Source organism: Syngnathus floridae, chromosome 3 (assembly GCF_059516105.1).
Source record: "Syngnathus floridae isolate MCC-2025c chromosome 3, RoL_Sflo_1.0, whole genome shotgun sequence".
Classification (NCBI taxonomy): domain Eukaryota; kingdom Metazoa; phylum Chordata; class Actinopteri; order Syngnathiformes; family Syngnathidae; genus Syngnathus; species Syngnathus floridae.
Window position 1 is genome coordinate 11402123 of NC_142415.1, and position 24865 is coordinate 11426987.

Genomic DNA, 24865 nt, shown 5'->3' on the forward strand with positions numbered 1-24865 from the left:
TACACAGTGCTCTGCCAAAATGTTTCAGTACGTTTTACTACGACTATTAAATTACAAGGTCGCATCGCTTTCAGCATTACGGCAACTGTGGTCAGGGGCGTCACTAAAGTAAGCAACTACTGGTTGATCGCATGACATTTAAAAAAAAACATTTTCACAAAAACACATTTTCTATAGGCTAGAATCGCTTGATTGACATACATGTAAGCCTATTGGGAGGCAGTCACAGTGAGCCCCCCCACCGCAGTAAGCCCGGCATCAAAGCCAAGAAGCTAATCAACCCATTAAGCATCAATGCACGCACTCGCTTTTTTCTTTTAAACTAAAGAAAGTTTATGACCAGCAAAAATGAGTGGGGTTACTGGACCAAGTAAGAAACCAAACCGTATCACTTTCATACGGAAAGGGAGCTGGACTTTACCTCATTGACTGGGTTGACATTCCCTTTAGTACAGCACCATCTAGTGGATGCATACCGCAACCCTGGTCAGCCTCAGTTTGATGCAGTCGGTTCTATTCTATGCACCTTTTAATCTGGTGCGCGCTATATATGAAATAATTTCTAAAATAAAAAAATCAATGAAGGTGCGGCTTATAATCCAGTGCGCCTTATAGTGCAGAAAATATGGCAAATCCCTGTGGCAAGTAAGGAACTAAATGAAATTAGAATATAAATTAAGTTAAAAGAGAACAAAATTATACTTGGAAACCTAGTGCCATTAATAGCTCAAAGTCTTTGCTATGACATGTCTTTGAGCTCAGGCAAAAACAATTAACGTATTACTTTGGCGCCATCAGGTGGGACATTGGTGTCTGTTTATTTGAGTGATGGTGGCTGCTTCGTCTGCATAGAAGTTGTCGACGCTTTGTGTAGGCAATCCTTGAATGCACCCGGTGCACAGTCTAACCTATAACTGTAAGTATGTTTTGTTTTGGGCAACTGGATCCCACCTGCTCTCCTGGACCCTGCGTGGTAGGTAAGGGTGACAGAAGAAGACCTCTGCTTGGGAATGGTGAGCAGGTTTGCATTTGGCCCGTTTGACAGTCCTGAGCTGGACACAACAAAATAAACACATATTGTGAACTGTCATTCTTGCACTTCAGCACAATTGCGGTATAGCTATTAAGATGGAGAAGTGCAATACTGGCATCTTGTGGAGGAAGATAGTTACTGCAGTTGTATGATTTCATGTTATTTTCACTTACCTTATAGGTCTTCACAGAAAACTTAAAGCCACAACTAAATCCACTGTGAAGAATGTTTAAGCACTTCCCTGCTGAGGGATGTCTCGTCAGACAGTTTCCAAATAATTAAAAAATATACCTTTAAGGTGTGTTTACACTGGTATACACCAGTACTGATAAAGTTTGTGATTGCTCATGTTTGGCAAGACATACATTTAATATTCATAGAACAATATAAGAATCTCCAAAATAGAGCCGTTTGTTTTACACCATACCTGTAGACATGTTTAGTAGTGTTGTCATGTATGCTATAAGTTAACAGAATATTTGCAATGTAATTAACATCAGTTTCACCCAGCGAGCAAACCAGTGACACCACAAAAGATTCAATACAAATTTACGTCCCATATTTGTGCAATTGTACGGAATTTAGAGAAAGCGAAGGGAGCTGCAAAAGAGTGTTTTGTTTGGGTGTGCAGAAATATGGCTGGCAGTGTGACAAGAGCAAAGTGTTGATACCTAATCAAGTTAAGGTCAGGGTGGGATCTCTTGCCGGTGTTACGTTCCCACCGTGACGAATGTGTGTCGAGAGGAGGCAGCACTGAAGAGGAGGTAGAACTCCGCCTGGGCTGAGGAGTAGGGAGGCTGTTTCTGCTGTTCAAACCCTGTAAGAGCAAATGATGTTTAGGTATATATACATATTATATTAATGCACCTATAAAACTTTCTCATGTTAAGGAGCAGTGCCTAAGTTCAAACTGCGTACCGTGACAGAAGCTCACAATAATATTGATCAGAATCTTGATCAGAACTTTTATTTGCCAAATGCATCAAGGAATGTGACTTGGCAAACAGCGCTTACAAATGAAATATATTTAAATATACTTTTAAGGATAAAAACCTCATTTTTGAAGAACATTTAGATCTACTGAGCTTCTGTATTCTAATGCTGGTCATGATGGCGCTACTTGCTAAGTCTTATTTTCAGGTGGCACTTGGTATAAAATGTTTGCAAACCACTGGGTTGGGTTATACTGTATTATATATTTACCTGCAGGAGGACTATGCAAAAACTAAATATTGGGGAAAAAAAACCCTAAAAATTGGCAATTTCTACAAAACTGGTGAGGCTGCGCATTAGCAAGATCCGGATAAACATATTTTGCGTGATTGTTTTTGTTTAACAGTTCACCTGAACTGAGGTCAAGGGGGAGGTAATCCAGGAAATGATTTTGTCAAAATAAAAATAAAGTATTTAGAATTGTTCTGCCACGGCTTAGATGTGCGCTCAACTGAAAGCCATTCGACTTTTGCAAATTAATTTTCCTAATGCGTATACCCACCTTAATGGTTTTGCGTTCACTCCTCTCTACTGAGTCATCCACCTCGTCACAGGGGTAAAAGCCAGGGAAAGGGGTGAAAGGGTTGACCCGGGGGCGACACGACCCTGAGAAGGTCCCCATGAGGCTGGAGACACTATGCAGGGTTGAGACAGCGTGGGGCGACAAGGACGAATCCATCAACAGTTCTGACACCAGGTTCCTGGCCTCGTTGATGACTGACAGGTCAACGCCATTGCCGCTCACCGCGCCCTGACATGCATTAAGGGGGAGGACAGTCAAGGCATTGCCAGAGATTTATGACAATGCATACGTGTTTGGAAGAAAAGCTAACACAGTTCAAGTCCCATAGTGCAATATGCATGTGACCATCACTACACTTTAATTGATCATTGTACACAAATGCCTCATTTGAAAACAATGTACTCTCATGGGAATCATTTAGAAAGTAAAGTCACAACGTTACAAAAAAAAATCCCAAGGAATATGACTTGAGAAAGGTTATAGGGGTCAATTAGCATGTTTGATACTGTATCTGCATATGCAAAGAACTACACTGACCTGATACTGTGGTTTGTACCAGTGTTTTAGATCCCAGTCCCAAAGGATCATCTGAAAAGGAGAGTCACAAACATTCTTAGAAATATGTTCACAGCAGGCAGCGTAAACCTTGCAAGCTAAAATAAAGACTACATTGGAGATTTTCACAGAGAGGCCCTGCAAGGTCACTTCTGTTAGTCCATTCTCTGTGTTATCTAAATACACAGTGTAGTATGAGTTTACACGGTGGATTTGATGCACAGCATGATTCACTTCCCACAGCAGGTATGCTAATGCTTGCTGCCTTACTGAAAGCAGACTGGGGAAGAAAAGTAAACCACTGAAACCACAGCGCCACATCTACAATGAAGCAGAGAGATCTTATCTGACGGCAACTACGTCAGTCGGACGTATTTCCATGCTATCTGCTGGTAACCAAACAGCGCTTGCGCTCCAGCACAAAATAAAGTCAGAATTGCGTAACACAACACCGCAGGGCCTCAAATGACCCAATCTGCTCTGCCTCGATTATGACTTAAGACATAGACATTTTCATGGAATGTAACACTCAAACATTGTCGTCAAAATATATGATCTTATCAGGTTTTTCTTTCTTTCTTTGAAATGCAAACTGAAGTTTCATGAGACGATGAGAAAAATATGTGGGTCATTCTAGAATTAGAGGTCATTTTATGTCCTCCACCATGGAATTTCAACTACGTAGTTAGTTGTGTACGTGTACTAAAAGTGATTCTGGGATATTATATCAATAACCAAATAACTTTTTAACACCCCCTGAAATGACTTCATTCTCAATTCCATGTGTACCAATGAAAAATTTGGAATATTTTTTTTAATCAGATAGCCAAGTTTGTTGTTGACTATTTAGCATAGCAGCTAAAACAGCTGGCATGTACAGTTGGACAAAAACTCTCCCATTAGCATTGATTTGTGAATTGTACCCCTGTTAATTTAATTTGAGTAACACTCAAACCAAATTTGTTTTCAATCAAATTTGACTTTGACTGCAAGGGATTTATTCAGTAAAACCTTTGAAATATGTTTCTCAGGTGCCTCACTGTCTGTAATAGGGTTTCAACAAGCAACAGCAAAATAAGATATATGACAAATAAAATATCTGATTTAAAGAGCAGCTGTGCCGGACTAATTAAATTCGATGCTGACCCATCTCCAGTTTTTCTAGAAAACTTAATTATTTAAAAAAACACTTTTTCAAAGACGTTGGTGCCGAATTGTCTGAAATTACAGCAACGTTTCGCTGTCTTAACTGCAGGCCTGTAAGTACGTAGATTCAAAGTGCTCAAAACACCAGATGAAATCCAGCTTCCCTCTCCCAGCCACAAGAGGGCAAGGCACACACGTTTGCTTATCCGTTTAGTGCAGTGTTTTTTTCCCATCCTTTATTGACATATTTTATCTGAGAATAATCTCGCGGCACCTCTCAAAACAGAAATCTCACTAAAGTATATACACAGTACTGAAATATTTATGATCTTGACCTTAATGATGAGTAGTTGTTGAATGCAACGCTATTATTCTGTTGTATAAACATCCATCCATCTTGTTAACACGTAAATTAATTGGATCTCAAGCCATGGACAGCTAGTGCGTCTAAATTGCACTGCCTGTCACTAAGAAGCTGAGATAGAGCAGCAACAAAAATAAATTATATTTTGTAAATAAATGTGTATTTTCAGACAAATACAACTTCTCAGGTACAGCATACTCATGTGTCACTGGGAATCACTGCCTTAATGAGATCGAACAAAATTAATACGTGAAAATGTCATGATTTGGATTTTATTTGAATTGTAAGCTAGAGTGTAAAAAAGAAAATGAAGGAGAGGGCTCAAACTAAAATAACTGGACACAAATGGGACAAAAATAAAAACAATTAAATTAACATACAAAATTATTTTTTCTGCTGCATGTGACAAACACAAGACCAGATTGTTCCATAGAGTGGCACAATCCCATCTCCTCTAATCAGGTGCTGCTTCATTAATCAAAGTGGCATGTTGGGTGTTTTTCATCAGAATCTGGACATTGCTGCCAAACATTTAATATGGCAAATAAGCACTGCCATGGCAACCTGACAGAGGCCAGTTAAAGGGTGGGAGGGGAAAAAAACCCATGACAACAAGATGGCGAAAGATGGCCACTTGGCCAGAGGACCGAGGAGGGTTGTTGTCTGCGGAGCAACATAGTGGATCTGGAATAAGCCAGTAGATGAGAAGCCAAGGACATCAACAAGGGAAGAAGTGCTGTTTGTGATGAAAACACAATTTCAGAGCGCAAGTGCAGAAAAAGAATATATTTTAAACTGAGCTTTTCAATTATATGCCATCCATCTAGCTTTAGACTTGTCCTTATAAGCATTTTGGGTGAACCGGAGCCCATCTTAGCTGACATTGGACAAAAGGGCACCTTAGACTGATCATGCTTTTTTTTTTTGAGTCAGAGAAGGAGTCCCTCGTAGCATAAATGAAGCAGCTACATTGGTATCACAATACCAAAGTTATGAGAAACAAGAGGACAAGAAACATTTTGTCTTTCAATGAATCGAAGATATTTTCTTCAGTGATGTTGTGACAACATGACATGATGGTATAGATGAGGTGACAGCCAACTAAGCTGTTGTCACATGCCAACATGCTTGCATAACAACAATACAATACTTCTCACACCAAACAAATTTTGATGTTCAAGGACATGCTTGCATTCCGAAGTCATAAGCAAACTTGTCAACGGCTCTAATTGATGTCCTTCCTCTCACCACATACTAAGCCCATATATGCATTCGAGCAACACAATCAAATGTGGAGCACGTTGAGGGAAGCACCCAAAAAAATTCAACAAAAACATTCTGGCCTTCGAGCATAAAAGTAGGACATTGAAAAAAGAAAGCACTCAACTTGAGAGAAGTCGTAAATATCTGTTAACAGGACTCAATAAATTTGAGCAAGCTATAAGAGGGCCGGCTAGTTGCACCTGTGTGTCATATTGGCGAGGCTGTAGCACTGTGGTGTGAGAGAATGGACCTTGCGCAAACTGATAAAAACATGCTAACTAGAGCGTGTGTGAGCAGGAGCCGGGAGGGTGGGCCAGAGAAAAGGTATCAATGGCAGGCAGGACATTTGTATGGAGGTACCCATGCTGACGTCAGCCTGTGGCGACCCGCGCTGATAATGAGGACTGAGCTCCGGCTGCCAAGACACGCACAGTCACAGGAAGGAACAAAAAAAAAAAATATGGAAGAGAACATAGAAACTGACGAGAGCTCTGCGGTTTGTCTCTTTGTGTTTTCTTGTTCCACAAGTTACACAAGACTAGATAGGCAAAATGGCTAATCGGGCCTAATTTGGACAGTTTCGCTTAAGAGTGCACTCACATTTGTTGCCTGCACTTTACACATAATGGCTGTGTTGAGTTAATTTGGGGGAGACAGTCAATTGACACCGTTATACAACCTGCACACTGTCTACTTTACATTTTAGTGTCATTTCTCTTGTGTTATCCAATGGAAAGACACGATGAAATATTTACAAAAATATGAGCCATGTGCTCACTTGTGTGAGATGCTGTAGCTTGAACTTGCCAGTATGAGTCATGTCATGAAGCAAAGTGCTAAAACACTGACTTGCTGGCCAATGGTGTTATGAAAGAAGGAAGTACCATGCCTATGCACCACATTCTCAATAAATTTGTATTCATATTGCCTACGAGTTTTCTAACATTCGGAAAACAAATCTTAATAAATAATGTTCAATTCATTTCAATAAAATGAGACCCTAAGGTTGAAAACATTTTGTGCTGAAATTCTGGATGGGAGTCAAATCAGGTTAAAAAAAAAAAGTGTCAGATAATAATTCTAAATTGGCAATCTAGGTGTCTGTCACCAAACGTTTAGTATGCAGCAGCAGTGCACATGCAGACTGAAAATAGTCACATGTGAGCCAAATTCAATTGCCTCACTGCGCGTTTGCGTTTCAAGTGTATTGCAGCCACACGTCTGGCATTGCAACTCAGTGCCTGGAGTTGACAACAATGTGGACCACAGTTGGTGTTGATGTGATTTTTTTTTTTTTTTAAATAGTTGCTAGGGCGGTCAGAGAAGGCACTGATTACAGTGACAATATATTTAGGTTGGCAACACGAAAGAAAAGTCTCTTCTTGTTGGCTTGCACTGCTGACACATGCAAAATCAAATCAAAAGGAAAGCATTGCATACTTGACTAGTATACCCAGATGTGCTGTTAATCTTTATATTTACCATCATTAAAAAAAAAGGGACCGAATAACCTCGGGTGCTCATCTGAAAACCACACCAAAATTTTTATGTGCACACCTGCACATAAGTGTACAAGTATTACATCAACACAAATGGAAAAAAAAATGCTTCACTCTTTAATGACAAATGAGGAATGTATCATAAAAGTTAAATTGTAGATGCGCAACACTTAACTCAGTTTGTTAATGTCAGGCAATTCAAGTTTACAACCAACCAATGTAATAAATACTCTAGCCTCAATAAAACACTCCTTTGAATACAAGTAATGACAAGGATAACTTCAGGAGCACAAGTGACTTTAAAAAATTAAAGATAAGACTTCATAAAAAGCAAAGGTGTGTCTACGTCAAGATGTTCATTCACGTACTTATGATAATGCATTGAAAAGGTGTAAATCACTTGCTGTGTTCAAATTGAGGTTAAAAAAATACATACAGTGCTACAAAATTATATAAATCGGGTATAAATATGAATATACTATGTACAAATAATTCATTGCTATATGTGATAGTTACACTACCGTTCAAAAATGTGGGGTCACCCAGGCAATTTAGTGTTTTCCATGAAAAGTGGCCCCAAAACGTTTGAACATTTGTACACGAGTGCAGTTTATTGGAGAGATTAGCACACCTATAAGGCTTTGTTTGTTTCAGTACATATAGCATGTAAAAGTTGCCAACTCCGCTAAGAAATGTGCAAACTGAGATTTGAAACTGAATTCTAAAGTTTAGATAATGCAATATAGAAAAATCCATAAAATGTGTGGCGGTGCAAAAATTATATCGAGTTAAGTTATTGATTATGCAATTTTTCAAAAATGTTTTTTGATAATCGATTGTTTAGAGAACTTTTTTGGATTAACAATCCACCAAATACTCATAATTTCATTAGTAAATAGTCACAAATTATGGTTGCCCTCTATGAAATTCCTGCATTTTTCTTTCTCATCTTTTCTGTCGTGGTGTGGCACAGCGACGGTCGTATCCCACAATAAAAAAATTCACTTAAGAAACAAGAGATACTTTGTCTCTGTTCTGAACACAGCATAAACATATAGAATGACTTCTAAAGTGAATCTGCAAAAACATAAAAGTGGAAGTGCTTCTCGATTGGATTGGTGTTATCTTTTTATTTTTTTTATAACTCGCTGATCGTCTACGTAAGCGTTCAGAGCACTCTACAAGCAGTTGTCTGGAAAGTGTGACGCCAATGAATGTTCATTAGCCCCCAAACAGGAAACAAGAACAGGAAGTGTATTTTTTCTCCAGTCATAGAGCCCTGGAAATGAACCCTAGACTTCACCCTCCAAATGACAGCATATTATGATGACTGCCATGCTAATCTGCTGGGTATTTTTTCTGCGCATAGGTAATTCTTTTTGTGTGCCAACCTATTTCCTAGTCCGATGACTACATGTCATGTGAGGGAACAAATGAATAGACCCACAAAATTGTCAGGAAGACACTGTCGTCCATTCTTCCATCTTTACACCTTCACAGGGAAATCGATATGTAATTAACATGATTGAAGGTTGGTATAAATAAGACGTTCACAGGCCTTCAAGTGTCTGCAGGGTAACCTGGCAGGTCAGTGAAAAATCTTTGACAAGGGAAAATAAGTAAGTGTCACCCCTTTGCTTTTCTTAGTTAACTTTTAGAAGCCGTCCAAAACATTACTTTGGACATGCTATTTGTCCTCGTTGGAATGGCTCCAATGAGTTTAATATACACTGCTGCTGATAATATCGGCATCCAAATAATTCTCGCTATCAAGTTTGCAGTTCCACATCTTTGCTGCCCTTGTTCTAAAATTCCAAGTCTATCCAAGTCGTGTAAGGCCATACCCAAAAGGAATAAAGATCGTCTTTTATACTTGTCACACGTTATTATTATATGTTGACAGTTTCTGTCTTTAACAAGCTTTCCAACGATAACCTCATAAAATTTATAAACGTTTTGGGGCCACGTCCTGCAACTTTAAACCTCTCAAAAACATCCAGTTGGAGACTCTTTGCTGTACACCGAGTAATTCAACACCACGTATCTAGCGGCGCGAGAAAAACTGCAACCCTGTATCAGGTTATGGAGTTCCACGTACTGCATTTCTGAACCACAAAAACATGGCAGTATTGTCAAATAAGTAATGGATTGCAACAAAGACAGGAAAAGGGTGACAATAAAAGAGAGAGTGTAGATATTTATGAACTTTGCACGCTGTTAAGAGAATTTTAAAAAATGACTTGCGGTATTTTTCTAAACTCTGTGCCACTACTGCCGTGGCATTTGTACAATATTCATACCCTGCTATCTTTCCTTGGCTGCGACTAACCGTTAAAAGCATGTACTGTATTGAAATGAGACACCAGACGTCCAAGAGGAAACCCCCACTCCCCTTACTTTTGGGCCTGGGTTTTATCACAATGTGCAACTTTCCTGCCTCTGCTATCGGTGTCTCGGGCTGCTTTTAGTTGAGATTGTGTATTTTCAGCTACACTAAACGTAACATATTTCAATTAGTGGGTTTACTTTAATCTGTTATGAACATGTAAGCTACTTTAAATGAGTGTAGACCACCAGTACATGCTGTCTGGATACAAGTTTAAAAAACACATGCTTTTGGAATGTGCAGCTGACGTTGATAAACTATTAAAAGTTTTTTAAAAATGATGACAAGGTTTATTTTTTTCTTTTTTAATAAAACCACCCAAAATTAAATGCAAAAAAAAATCACTAGTATATTTGTCATTGCACTCAAACTTCTTACCAAGTCTGGTGTCACCTGAACTTTCTGGCAACAGTTTTCAAACTTGAAATAGATATGGCCATCCAACGGGCAGCTCAGAGCGTACTGACTTTGTGACCTTTGGAACTTAATTTGAATATTATTGAATGCGCTTCTGTCTGACAGCTGCTGGAATAACAGATATAATCGTCAAATTCTGCATACTGTGCATTGTACTGTACACGTCGTCGAAATTCAGATTCAGAAATTTGCAGATATGCTCAGAATAAAAATGGTACCTAACTGGAAAACATGTCGACTTTGACAAAACAGAAATGCAAAGACATGCATTCATCAGTGGGAAAAAACCTTAAAGGCCAGTTGAAATCTTTTCCAATGCGAGAAAGTAATTCAACTTCATGTCTGCAGGTGGGTTTAAGAAGTAGTTCAGCATCGTTATGCCTTTTTCAATCAAATTGTGATTTGATAAGTATAACTGTGCAGCATTGCTAGAGGCCAAAAATTCAGTTCAGCATTGACTCACACTTACCAGACACAGCGGGGCTTACAAGAACAACAAGCACAACACACAGGCCGACATAAATGCCACAATCTGACTAAGGTCGGCCCTTAGACGTCAGTGATGAACTTTTTACCACAATGGTATGTTTCATGTTCAAACCGCCCATAACTTTTTGCAGGCTGCATCAAAAGTCCGCAGGCGGCTCTCAGTGTTGCCAAAACAGGCATTGTAAGCTACTTGCAGGATTATGCCAAGCGTAAATACACCGCCACGATGCATTTGAGTGGGATACGAGTGTTCATCTTTGTGTCTGTTTCTCTTCTCTGCTAATTGAATTGCGAGCTGTCTAGAAAGCTACAAATTGAAGGGAAATGGAAGAATGTAACCGCACAAACAGCTCGAGGATAGCCGAGTTAGAGAGGATTTATTTAGACGAGCTGTTTGAGGCTGTGCCTATTAAATTTACAGTGAAAGCCACACATTCAAATGTAACTGTCAAATGAAAGGTACAGCGGTTGAGTAAACATTCTCTATTTTATTGTGTTAACATGGAAAATCTCATATAATTTTCTGCCCCTATATATAGGTGCTGACAGTTTTTTCTGAGCTTACACTTTCTGCCACACTGGACCACAGCGATTGGCCATCCAAACCCACGATGGGAACACATGACGCATGTGCAGAGCAGTTCCAATTATTCTTCTAAGCAAAAATGTCATTTTTACATGGAATAAAAAGTGGTGCACAAAACACTTCAGAGTTTCAACTTTTGCACTGCACCGAACAATACATATTAACAACTGCATTGAATGGCAAGCAGGTGGACAACAGATTAACTAACTGTTTCAATTGTTTTTACGGGCAATGTCAGACATTTTTGTGGCCACTTTGTGCTGGTCTAAACCCTTGAGGGTTGATGGGAAAATAGCATACCAGTAGAGCTGGTTGATAAAAACGAGATTGTGGTGAGATAAAAACGTCCAACGCAGGTTATAACCCTCTTTTTTTTTTTTTTTGCGCTATTGAAAATTTTATATTTTCCTCATACTCGACACTCCAAATCGAATTTTGTTTTAACCTCCCAGCTCTACATGACTATCGCGTCTGCTTGAGTTTTTAGCTGGAGGATGCAAAGCCTCTGGAAAAGGCAGCAGACATATGGCTGAAAGAAAACAGCACTATCAAAGGAAAATGTTTATTCAAAAATAATTATTACAATCTTGAAACAACAGGTATTAAATATATAACAACTCACAAGGGTTTAGCTCGGAAAGCAAATGATCAACAATTATATTTCTTTGGCTTTACTGGTGGCACTTACTCCAAAAGGCTTCAACCCTACGTGTTAAGTGAAGACCATAACTACCAAAGTTAGGATAGAGTTTTTGATCTTTTGATTTTTAACATTTTTAAACTCACAAGAACATTAAAATGTGAAATGCATGATGGTCATCCTCTCACTTTGGTCATTAGACAGAATTGCTATTTCCTAATGGAATCCTCCCTTTGCATTGGACTGGTTCTACCCTGAAAAAAACCCGGTTCCGCTCTGTGGTCGCTTTTCACACTTTTTTAAGGCCGTGTGGTTACAATAGAATGATTCCTCAGGAGGTCTTCAGACTTGGTGCTAGAACTCAGGCCGAGGACGGTCATAATGACTGAGATCTGATTGGTTAAGAGAGGTCAGTGTTTTGTTTTTTTAGTGATGCGGCAAGTAACAGTACTGCACACTTGGTTTTAAGCGAGCAGAAAAGAGCCGCTGACCATCAAGTCATAAAAACACCGTGTACAATACACATGTATCGTATTCATCTCTACGTTTAGAATTAGCCAAATTCCACTAATGCTTTTAAATGTAGTGTTTATCAAAGACTCCATCCATGCCAGGGGACAAAGGTGATCTCACTGCAAATGTTTTCTATTGAAACAGTGCCAGGACCGCCTCAGACCAGACAGATTTTCTGAATCGTGCAAGTAACCCTTTCTGTGCTTCATTCCATGATGAATTTGAGTGAAAAATGGGTAGACACCAATTCTGTGACGTCAACTAGGGTTGGGGGAGGGGGATTCAAGCGTAAGTAAGAATATTATCACAAAAAAACAACACTGTCAAACCTCTGCACTGACAAAAGGAAAGGTTGTGCTTTTTACAAGGTTTCTTGTTCTACGTGAGGCACTTTGGATCTCTGCAGGGGGGGGGCATTAGAGCAACAGGAAGGTTATACCTGATATGGACATGAGCGCGAGATCAGGGACTCAAAGCCTTGTAAGGGAACATCTGGTTTTATCGTGGAATCAGTGCATGCTCCTCTCATAAACACAAGCCCTGAGCCCCGAAGCTCTGGCCAATAACAAGCATGCGAACACAAACGCCATCCATCAGAGGCGAGCCTTGAGAGGAGGAGTTAACAGGGAAGTGGAAGCGAGAGATAGCACGAAAGAGAGAGAGACTGCAACAGTAATTAAGTAAATCATTTACAAGCAAGTGAACGAAGAAGCTTTTGATTTCTCATGCATGCAATGCACTTAATTTCCAAACTGGCATACATTGAAATTTGTCACTTTGAAGGTAAAAATGAGTGCAGCAGCCCTGAGAGTCACGGTAGATTTCTGACAACAACTTTATGGCTGAAAGGACTGATTTCATCCCTGTGAATCTGGTAATGTACTCCGTAGCAACAAAGGCCATGTTTCAGGCAGTCCTGTCCTCCCCTCCCAATCACAGTGAGTGGGCCTGGGTTGGCTCGCAGAGGTAAAGGTCAGAATCGCTCCAGCTTCTTAACATGCCTCGAGCACAAGCCAGTGATTCTGACTGCTGTTTGTGCATTGTACAGACACAAGCTGGAAACACTGGAGTCGGTGATACTGGACAACCAGGTTAGGAGGATTTTTGGGTGAGGAAAATAAAAGTTTCAGTTTAAGAAAGGATGGAGGAGACTCAAGTGATGTTGAATAAAGTTACGTTCACCTGCAACAATAATAAATATATAGATAGGAGATAGGTTTACTGATCGGAGTCAAGGAGAGCAAAGGTACTTTGCATACCTTCTTTACTACACGTTGCTACTTTTGTCAATTAAATGCCCAATTTTCACCAACAGACCTGAATTGAAGTTGTGTGAGGTAGACTATTGTCTTCTAGAACAGTGGTTCCCAACTTTTTCTGCGCCACGGACCGGTTACATGTCAGACAATATTTTCACGAACCGGCCTTTGTATAAATATATAAACAAATAATACATTTATAATAAAAGAACGCATAAAAATAAAACTCACCATCTGCTTTGTAGCTTTGCGGTCTCGACTGGGGAAACATGTTACGTGACCAGGACGAGCGTCTTGACCTGAATTAATTGATCATCTATACTTTTTTTTCTGTGCGGCCCGGTACTGAATAACCCACGGACCGGTACTGGTCCGCGGCCCGCTGGTTGGGGACCTCTGTTCTACAACATATTGTCTGACTTCATGTACGGCTGCAATTATTGCTCTGAGGTTTTGTATGACGTAGCATCTTGTGCGGAAGTGACTCTAACATTAGACCCTCCATATGTCCACCCTGCAAGTAATGTAATGCATCCTTTGATTCATGTGTATGCCAGGCCAACTTTTGTGGTCAGTAGCCCAGCACCCTGTGCCAAATCCTCAGTATCTGTGAAGCTGTGTCATGCTGCCTGCTGCTCATATGTGATCTCAAGCCCATGATTTATCCACTCGATCCTTGCATACAAGTTCAGTGCCGATATAGGCAAGCCAAGGTCACAAAACAGCAGTGCACTGCAAACAAGATTGAAACATTCAAAGGTGAAAGGCAAACTGTTTTTAAAAAGACTGGTGGCGCACTTTTGGCAGTGAGTAGTCATGCAGTGGTACTTGACTTACTACAATCGTTTAATACGTTCTGTGACAATCGCTTATCCTCAACGCAAATGTAATGGGTTCTTTGACGTCAGAATGATCACTTTTACATTATCAACCACAACACAATGTACCAGCATCCATGGTCTTTTGTTTTTTTTTGCAATCCACACACATGGAATTTGCAGACAACGTTGACCTTCTTATCTTAGCCTAACAAATGTAACTAGCATAGCGCAGTTGTTGATTGGATTATCATTGGAAAGTTGAGATAATTTTCTTTTGATTATGATAAAACTTAACTTCTAACAGATGGGTCACTTTGACTCATTCTGCTATACCGGGTCACAATTGTTGCTACCGTTTGTGCTGAAATATAGTTGTTTAAAACTTTATGAGTTCTTTTTTTTTTTTTTTGCAAGTAGTGCCACAGTAGGCAACTTGTTACCACAGCTCCCTCATGCTCATACCTCCCCTCATATATGCATATTGTGTATGCTGTATACAGAATTATCATTATGGATATCTGTGATTTCTTTGATGGTGTATTCTTGTTTACTTATTCTATTACTGTTCTCCTATTGTTTTCTTTTTTCCAATGCTGGGCTGCTGAAACAAGCAAATTTGCCCATCGCGGGATCAATAATGTTCAATCTTATCTTATAATTTCTGGAACATCAATGCTAGTTTTATCAGGTTGTCTATGGCGTCTTTCATTGTGCTTTAGCATAAAGCTGCTGCTTGTTGTGATGTTTGCTGCCAACATAGCTAGGGCTAGTAACTCACATTTTTTGCTCATAACTCAACAATAAGAAATCGTCTGAGCAATGGCGTTTTACTCGTCGATGAGAGGGGAGGTTATACTTGGTGGGGGTTGGCAAAGACACAGGTGAACAACGGCGGACAGCTGGAGAGTAAACTCAGCCGGATGGGGGAGATAACTTAGCTAAGTCTTCCTTCGCCACACACAAATCCAATCAAAACATTATCCATCACATTAAGTGCAGAAGCAATGTGTGCATGTGTATGCGTAAGGGGGGGGGGGGCATTTGAGGTTCTGTGTGTAGTTGTGCACAGGGGGGGTGAGTGGTGCCTGAGCTGAGACAGTGATAGACTAAATTAAATGTGAAAAAGAAGGGGTGGGGACAAGCACTTTTTTCATTATCCTTTTTAAACTTTACCATTCAACTTTATTTTTACACATTACTCAGAGTTTGAAATATTGCAGTTATGGGATATGGCGATTCTGCTGGACGAAAGTTGGGGTTTTCATAGCACTGACTAATAGCGCTTCACAGTTTTTGCCCTTTTCAGAGGGATCTGCCCTCAGCTGCTAAACACACACAAGCCCTCCTCTGTAGCTGCGGCTGACGTCAACCGTCACTTAGCAACAGCCTTTTGGTGTAAAAGCTGCGGCGCTGACACCGTTTTCAAAAGAGGCACACAGAGGAAGACAGAAAAGAAAATGAGAACCAGAGCAGGGGGGTGAAAGAAAAGTCTGGGCGGTTGTTGGTGAAAATGTGCTTTGTAATGGTTAGAATGTAAGCCAAAGTGGCACGAGAGATGGCATAGAAAATTAAAATGACAATGATCTGTCTTGTCTCTTCCTTGAAATGATCAACAGAAACCCATGTCTTATATCAGTTAGGTCATCTGGAGACTATTAAGAGGCAGTAAATTGGGAAAAAAAACATTTACTACATTCTTCCATTCAAGCATGGACTCCCACTGTCACTTAAACATTCTCTTTCCCTTTTCCCTGTCACTGGATTGAGCAAACATTCAGCACATGCAAGGTTCAACGACCTCTAAAGCTGAGCCACCGGAACAGTTTCCATTGTAGGGACCATATTTGTGCCTTTACAAGCTTTAAAAAAGTCATTTAATGCCTGCATGTACTGCTCTGGGAACACAACGTCTTCACTTATCTGTCATTTGATTTTAAAATAGTGGGAACAGGCTTTCAAGACAGGCAAAAAAAAAAAAAAAAACTGGATGTTGATAGTGCTGCATTCCTCTCGCCAAGCCAACAATTAGTGTCTCAACAAAGCACAAAGTAATGCAGGAATGAGCTTTTGACATCATTAAAAAAAAGAAATCAAGCACGTACAGTAGATGAGGTCAAAGGTTTTACATGGAGGACACGCTGTTCTGCAGTACCAAGGCTAAAAGGCTGAAGCTAAAAGAGCTTGAAATTGAGAGCAATTTATGAGCGTGATTAACGAGTACAAGTACATAAATGAAGTAACAACATTAACGCCTCTATGAATATGCTGTGAAAGCTGTTCTGACAGCACCTCCTCAGACACCGGGGTCATTAGGGCCGGCCTCTGCTAGACCTATCATGAAAACTAAAGAGCTGCAAGCTAATTGCTGGTGATCATGACGCAAACCGTTACCAGGGCAACGTGAGTTTTGGAGTACCCGCTCCAGCATTTCCTCATCTGTTTGCACTCACGCCGGCAAGCTGACAATGCAGTCATTGCATCCTGTTTCGCTCCAAACATGCCACCTCACGACACATAACACTTTCAAATGGCAGCTTCGCGATCTCATCAAAGCGTGATCAAATTTTCTGAGTAAACTCTCCAGTCAGTGCAGATTATTTTAAAATACGCACACATACTCATTAAACAGAGGCATAAATCACAAATGTTGATTCAGCTTCTGATGTCTTATACACAGAATGTTCTACTGTTTGCAACGGTACCTGGGTCAGTGTCCATTAAGGATTGTTTAGCAAGGAATTAGAACATCTTGGTCTTCATAGTGCAAGTGTTACACAAGAGCCACAACACTGCAGCTCACATGGACTCATTCACTTGGAATGCAATCCAAAATATGACCTTACATATCCTAAGGACGCTTGGACCTTTGATATTTAAATATATTCAGTGGAACTTGGTTATGATTCAACTGAAGTACAACACAATAGACATAAGCGTTTGTATGAAAACTGGTTACAATCTGGGAAAACAAAACCTTCAAAACCTAGGGCATACTAAAACCGAGGTTATTTTCTCTATGGAGACTTGTAACAAATGTTGACGTCACCTGACAAAATCTATTTAAGTAGTACTTTAAGACAAACGGGATAAGCAACATAAAATACTCCATTGTAGGAAGCAAAATACAATGAAAAGATTGTTTTAAATTGTTAATTTGTTAAAGTGGCCCTGTGTCATACAACTTCCGAGAAAGATTAGACTGTCTTCCATAAGATACTTTTACTTGGAAATCATAGCGGTGCAATGCCCCATCTACTATAAAATGGGAAAGTAAAAACAGCTCTACTTACATTCGAGAATGTTTAGCGAACAGTGGACAGCTGATAAGATCAATAAACACATTAAAAAGCGTCATCACAGACACAAGGTTACGGGTACGATAAAGAGACCGTTAGATAATACGCGTAATGCCGTACTTGCACAACTATAGAACATTTTACATTAAAAAAAAAAAAATCTCCACTCAAATCCATTCTAGTTTACACGTATTCCTTCTGGCTTAGGAGCTTCATGATCCTGACTGAGAAATTAAAATTATATAACTAGTAGAGAAACACTTCCCCACATAATCAACGAGCATTTTTTTTTAAACCTTCATTCTAGATAAAATGACACTCAAAAGCAAAGCAAAAGCTACAATACTGTCTTTTTATGGTATTAGTGTGAAGATAGAGCACTGCGGGGTTTCGCCTCCCTTCTACAGGGTGCAAACTATATTCTACAGGATGATTAATACGACTCCGCATTTTTTTTCTAGTCTTCATTTTAATCAGCCGCTGGTACGTCACCGAGCCGTGACGTCAATGTTATATCATTCCGCATGGCTTTACAGCAAGTGAACGTGACAGCCGAGAGCCGCTGCGTGTTTTCAGCAATGTCCCCCCTTCTGGCGTTTCCCTCCACAGCCCAGCCAAGCTTGCTTCTTCTCGTTGGGGAGGGGGTTTGGTTAAGTGCATTACTTACCCCCGCCTGCCCTCTTGCACACAATAACGGGGCCTTCTGTGAATTCAACACTGCATCGCAAGCGGGGCCGGCCACTGATGTTGTTTGTGTTTTTTAGAGAACACCAGTGCCACTTCTTTTTCATGATAATTACACAATATTTTAATACTTGTATGTTATTATTTGAGGGAGAAACATTATATTTAATTGTAGGCAGATTATTCTTTACACCAGTGAACTATGGTGAATTATTGTTTTTACCTAATTGTAATAAAAACTAGCTTGTTAAAAAATAATCAAAAATAACTACAGCAGCATGAAAACAAATCAAACTTTGCTTAGATTTTCATTTTTATTGTTGGAGAGCAATTGTTTCAGAGTACGTACTGTACGTAATTACAAGTGAGGGAAGCAATTCGTAGCTCTGAAATAAACTGTCAATTTGTCAGTGTCCTAACTGGGGTAAAAACTATGTTGGTTAGCGTTGTGGTTATACGGTATTTCGCGGTGTCTATAATAGCACCGACGTCACTTTCAACACCGTCATAAAAGAATACTGCAGCGCATAAGAACCTAATCTGATAATTAAATATAATCTATTGACAGCACATAAATGTTTAGTTGTGTTTTCAACTTAATATTACTAAAACTGTAAAATGACTTGTTTCCTAGCTGCATGCCTAATAATTTGGACCAAACAAGCTGCGTCAAAATCTCAAACAAATACGAGTTGCCTCCTCTTCCGATCAAAATCAGCAAATGCCCAATTATCAGATATCTCTAAAAGATTATCCTGACTAATTATCGGTGATCTGCTATATGTTAATGATTTTTCTTCCCCTGTCTGCTCGGAAAACAGTTCGGGCTGTAACTGGTAAATGTTCAACATTTATGATCTATTCTTCTTGTGTGTGATACACATCAAGGTCGGCCTAGAGTTGCCAACTAGGAAGTGACCATAAGCTTATTCTGTTGCTTAATTTAAGGCGCAACTGATTGTGTTGAGCGTTTGTTTATTGTGCCTTCCAAGTCATTCACCGCAGTAAAAATGACACCACATGACTATGCTTTTCATGTTATAATTATTTGATATGTCGTTTATACATAGTTATATAGTTTATATATAGCTATATCGGCCTGTGGGATAATTGGAACCGCAACTGACGATGAGTCTGACCTTTCGATGGATTTAATGATTCTGAGTGACACGAATGGTTTGATAAATGTGTTATTTATGTTATAGTTATTTGAATAACTGTTAATCTGTTACGTCAGGCACATTCTCAGTTCCTCGTTTGTTTATGTAACGTTAGCATACCGTATCGTTTAGCCTGTTGTTGCCAATTCATGTCTGTTCTTGGTGTTGGATTTTGTCAAATAAAGTCCTCAAAAACGCGACTTGTACTCCATTGCGACTTATATATAGATATATTTTTTTTCTTCTTTATTATACATTTTATGGCTGGTGTGACTTGTACTCCAGAGCGATTTATAGTCCGGGAAATACTGTTAAGTGTTTTTTGACAGATTTAAGTGTAATTATTGGACAGTGGGAGAACAATGTACAATGTCTTGTCATTATTCACCGAAGGTTTGTAAGAATGAATGAATACATGAATGAATGCATGAGACAGTACATACCTGTGAGTATTATTTTGTTTGGCTGTGTTTCTGCATTGTTTGTGTTCAAATATCTGCTGCATCAAGGATAAAACAGAGCAACATTGATGCTATTTGTCAGCCCAAACGTGGTGTTTTTAAAGTTAGCGTTAAGAAACTAGACTTTACCAAGGCAAAGTCATTTGATTGTTATAAAAATACTACTTGCCAGTCTCTTCTCTCATTTCGTTTCCCAACTGGGGCTTGTTGTGATGTGAGTTAAGTCGAAATTGCTGCCACCATCTTGTTTGGAAATTAAAGCAAAGAGAGAGCTGCAATTTCACAATCCAAGCAAAAAAAATTGTGACCTTTTCTCCTTCCAACCATATTAACACTTCACTACGCATTTGTTGTTCAAACATGTGGTCTGCCTTCTAATCTCATCTAAACCTGTTGAGTTTTGAGCTTGCTGTCATGCAGGGTAGTGACGTTGTTTGGTTGACAAAATCTGCCCACAGACAGCTGCACACGTAATCCAAACGGCTTCTGCGGTAGTTCTCGCCTCTTTGGGTGAACTTTCACACACAGGCGCGCACACTTCAAATCATGAAAACAATACTAGTCACATATTGGACAGCTGCTGAAGACATGAGAACACCTAAATGCATTGTTCATCATTGTGCCTTCAAGCGCAATGCTCTCTAACACTGCTACATAAATCCAACCTAACGTATCCAGCGCATTTAAAATCAAGTAAGAGAAACTAACTGCAGAGTGCACAGAATCATTCACATCCACATCAGATCATTGACTATTTCTCCTAACTGAACAGATGCCGTTCAAATGACTTTGTAAGATAAGCACAATTCTCTCCACTCACTCGTTGGGACTGTGCTTCTAGGGCACGTTCACTCCGACCATTCGGAAACTCGGTGCGTTGCTCAAATTTGCTGTTGGGTTATTCAGAGTCCCCCAAAACAGCTTGCGCTGGTGCCAGCATTGAAATGGGGGTACGTCTGTGTTCGGAAATGAAAGTGAGCAGAGCGCACTCTCAGAACGCATCAGCTCACATAGTGCACCAGCGGCAGGATGATTTTCCCAATGCGACCGTAGTCACAATTGGCCAAGTAAATTATGAATGGACTACTGGTCCAGAGTATGCCGATAAAGAGAAAGGAAAATAAATAAATAAAAGGAGTCGAAGGGTGATGGTCAATGTCCTACTAGACACATGTTTAAAACTACATTGATTTAGATTAGCCAGTTAATTTGATTTTTGTATGTTTTTTTTAAATTATATGTCATAATAAAAATCAATTGCAGCCTTTTTTCCAGGTCATTATTTTTCATCAGTTAATAAAGAAATGTTTCGACCAATATAAAATACTGATATCGGGATGTACTTTTCAGTCATATTGCCCAGCCCTAAAGTAAAGCAATTGTTTTTCTCATTCTAAACAATCAAGCTGTGATGATCATAGCAATTTTTACAATTAAAATCGAGGCGGGCATGAAAATCTCTGTCCGCAAGAAAACACATCCCCGGCTGTCAAGCGCTACTCTGTAAATTAACAGGAACTGTCTCGGCCACTCATTCTGATGCCTCCATTCCTCGATAGAGTGAGAAATAACTTCTCTATTATGCGTCTTCATACTCCAAATATCTTCCCAGTATCTTTGCGTAAAATCAACAGTGGTATTTCTGTCAATACATAAACTAAAAACGTCTGACGTACGGGAATAAGATCACTGTGCTGACAAATAGAGAACAATAGAAAAAACAACAATTTACAGCACTTACACAATATCTTTGCATCAGGGAGATATAAAACGTGTTTTTTGTATATTGTTTTTTTTCTGTGAGTGTGTAGATTCCCAGTCATCCAGGTCTAAGTAATCAGCAAAGATTGAATTGAGTCAACTGTACTTTTCATGTTTGTTTGAAGCTTGTTTTATGAAAGCCTTAGAAATGACAAAAGCAATGACACTCTGAGCCTATTGCTATCTGGAACCCAAACAAAATTTGACGTTCGGGTGGACATGTCCTGAACCAGTCAAATCAGATGCATTTGCTTTTTTGTCTCCTCCCATTGAGGCCACAGCTCCAAGGCATATTTGCATGCTATCTGGGGATTGTCATGATACGCTATGGCGTGCTAACCAGATTAAATGCCTTAATTAATTGCTTTATTTGTCATATTTGCTCAGCTGCTGCAACTCTTGGCATTCACACTCAATGCCAGTGGTGAGAAGGAATCAAGTACAAATATTTTGATACTGTACTTATGTACTGTTTTGGGAGAATATAAATATATTTTTTACAGCTTTTTACTTTTACCACTTATGCTTGAAAACAGATATCTGTACTTTCTACTCCTTTGTCAAGATAGGCTCATTACTTTTTCAATTTCCACAGATGACAACACGTCATATAAAAGAAACGCATAGAAAGAGTTAACGTTTGGGACTTCTATTTTACTATTACCCAAAAATACAGGAGTTAAAGCAGTTCTTCTATTACCAGAACGTTTATTTTTAAAACAAGTATCTCGATATAAGTGCACAGTGGAAGTGGGTGACTCTCGAATTTGAAAACAATTAAGACAGTAAATTGAAGAAAAAAAAAAAAACATGACTATTTATATGCATTAATGAAAATCTGGCAAGAGAACAGCATAATTTGATTGGACACACACATCCATTAAAACTACACTTCTTATGAGAAATTTTATTTTTCCTACCATATCGTAAATTTGCTGTGTCTGGCTACTGAAAAACAGTTTAGAAATATTGCTGAATAAATTCTTTGGAATTTAATGAATAAGGTTATGTAAATTGAATTTTAGTACTAATCTAATTTTAGTTGTACTTTTAACCTACTTTCTACTTTGTAGCAGTCTTTTTGTTTTTACACAAAAACCTGTACTTTTATTTCGTATATAAATACAGCGCAAATTATTTTGCCACCTCTGCCCAATGCAAGTTCGGTACCTTTGCACTACAAGTTCTGACTGAAATGTACTTTTGCATTATAGTTTACAGTTAATGAGTTGAATCCGTACGCCAACTAGTCTTTTTCCATGCAAAAATAGGTCTTCCTATTTATGTATCGACTGTGAATACTTTTGCTCAATGCAATTTGTGTGCTTCTGAAACACTGCAGCATTTAATCATTTTTACTTGTAACAATCAGGATGCCTACTTTTAGTAGTCTTTTTTACACAAGTATCTGTCGTTCCACTTAAATACAGAGTATTACGTTTGCCATCGTTGCTCAATGCATTTTTTTTGCTTCTGTACTTATGTACATTTTCATCTCTGTAACTTTAATACTTAAGTAAATGAGCCAAAGTACTTCTGCCTATTGATTTTGCGCTCTACTCTTTGTAACCTTTGTACATTTTAGAGTTCATACTTTATTACTTGAAGTCAAGTAAATGAGTAGAATCAGTCCTCCTCCTTTACCAGTCAGTTTTTCATTAAAAAAATACTTTTAAAGAGTGCGAACACTTTTGCAAACTCTACTCAATGCCGTTTCTGATTCAAATGTACTTTTATCACTTCTTAGTACGTTTCTTAGCAGCAACTTTCCACAACACGCCGTTTCCTCCTCAAGTGAACATGTGGGCCTTGTTGTTGTTGGGCCCGCGACAACAACAAACGTGGAAGTGCGTGGAGTGACGTCCACTTTTCTTACCTGCTCCCGGGATATACACGGTAAAGACGGCCTCCGGGGCATTTTACAGCTGCCATAATAACTGCTTGAAGTTTCCCCCAGTGACACACAACTGGAGCGTCTCCTGGCTCGGATGACGGGCACCTTGTCCTCCGTGGCGGAGCCACCGCTCGGAGCGTCCCTGGGCGGGTAACATCGGTCGAAGCCGAGCCCCAGCAAGGAGCCGCAGAGCCCGGCGACGCAGGCGAGCAACGGCCTGAGGAGCGGCGGCAGTCCGCTTAAGCTGCTGAAGGAGAGCTGCCACACCACGCTGGCGAAGAGCAGGACGAGCACGCTGTGTTTGAGCTTGAGCGTGGGGACGAGCGTGAGGAGCCCCACGCATCCCAAGACGAACAACAACCTGCCCACCATTTGCATCTGGTGCTGCTCCTCTCCCCACTGCAAGAAGCGAAGCACCACGAAGTCCCCGAGGTAGCACGACGCCGGCAGCGACAGGAGCCACCAGTGGCTGCCCTCCTCCTCCTTCTTCCTTCTCCTCAGGTAGAAGGTCAGGAAGAAGAAGGCACAGCCGATGCTGAAGAGGGGACTGGCGGACTGCGAGAAGCCCGTCAACAAAGTCCGCAAATCCCACCGCGAGTCGCTCGGCGAGCTCCGGCAAAGCAGCGCGGAAAGGGCCAAAGTCACTACGGCGCCGATGTAGACGGCGGAAACCCTGAAGACCTTGGAGCCCAGCAGGTCTTCGCCGAACAAAAAGCCCCTGTGGTGGTCCTGTTTCAGGGGGGTGACGCAGCTCTTCACATAGCCGTTCCTGAAGCCGTCCGAGCTGCTGCTGCTGTTGCCTCCGTCGTGGTGGTGCCTCGCTTTACCGCGTGCAGCCTCTCCTTGCTCCCGCGCGGCCATGGCTCGACGACAGCGACACGTCGTCCGTCACCCCCCGCGGCAAAGCCCCAATCGACGGTCTATTCTCGTCGCGCTAACGCTGGACTACATGACGGCGAACGCGCTCCATAGTCTGTCGGTCCCAGTAACATGCTCCAGCAGTGCAGTGGCACTGAAGAATCAAGGTGAGATGTTGTTTTTACAACCAACGGCCTCGCTGGCGCCGCCTAAGAGTAACAATTGACATTGCATGGACTTGTGGTCACTCGTTCCCCTCGCAAT

At 40.2% G+C, this 24865-nt stretch overlaps 1 protein-coding gene across 1 annotated transcript in view; it reads right to left on the bottom strand.

The window, feature by feature from the left end:
- pde3b (phosphodiesterase 3B) overlaps positions 1–24807 on the bottom strand; it is a 34537-nt gene extending 9730 nt beyond the window's left edge. Inside the window, exons 1-5 of the mRNA XM_088370223.1 lie at positions 23726–24807; positions 3087–3137; positions 2529–2777; positions 1705–1850; positions 952–1052 (exon numbers count right to left, since the gene is read on the bottom strand). Coding sequence (XP_088226349.1) covers positions 952–1052; positions 1705–1850; positions 2529–2777; positions 3087–3137; positions 23726–24604 — 1426 coding nt within the window. The 5' untranslated portion in view covers positions 24605–24807. The remainder of the gene's footprint in view (positions 1–951; positions 1053–1704; positions 1851–2528; positions 2778–3086; positions 3138–23725) is intronic.
- Between the last annotated feature and the right edge of the window lie 58 nt (positions 24808–24865).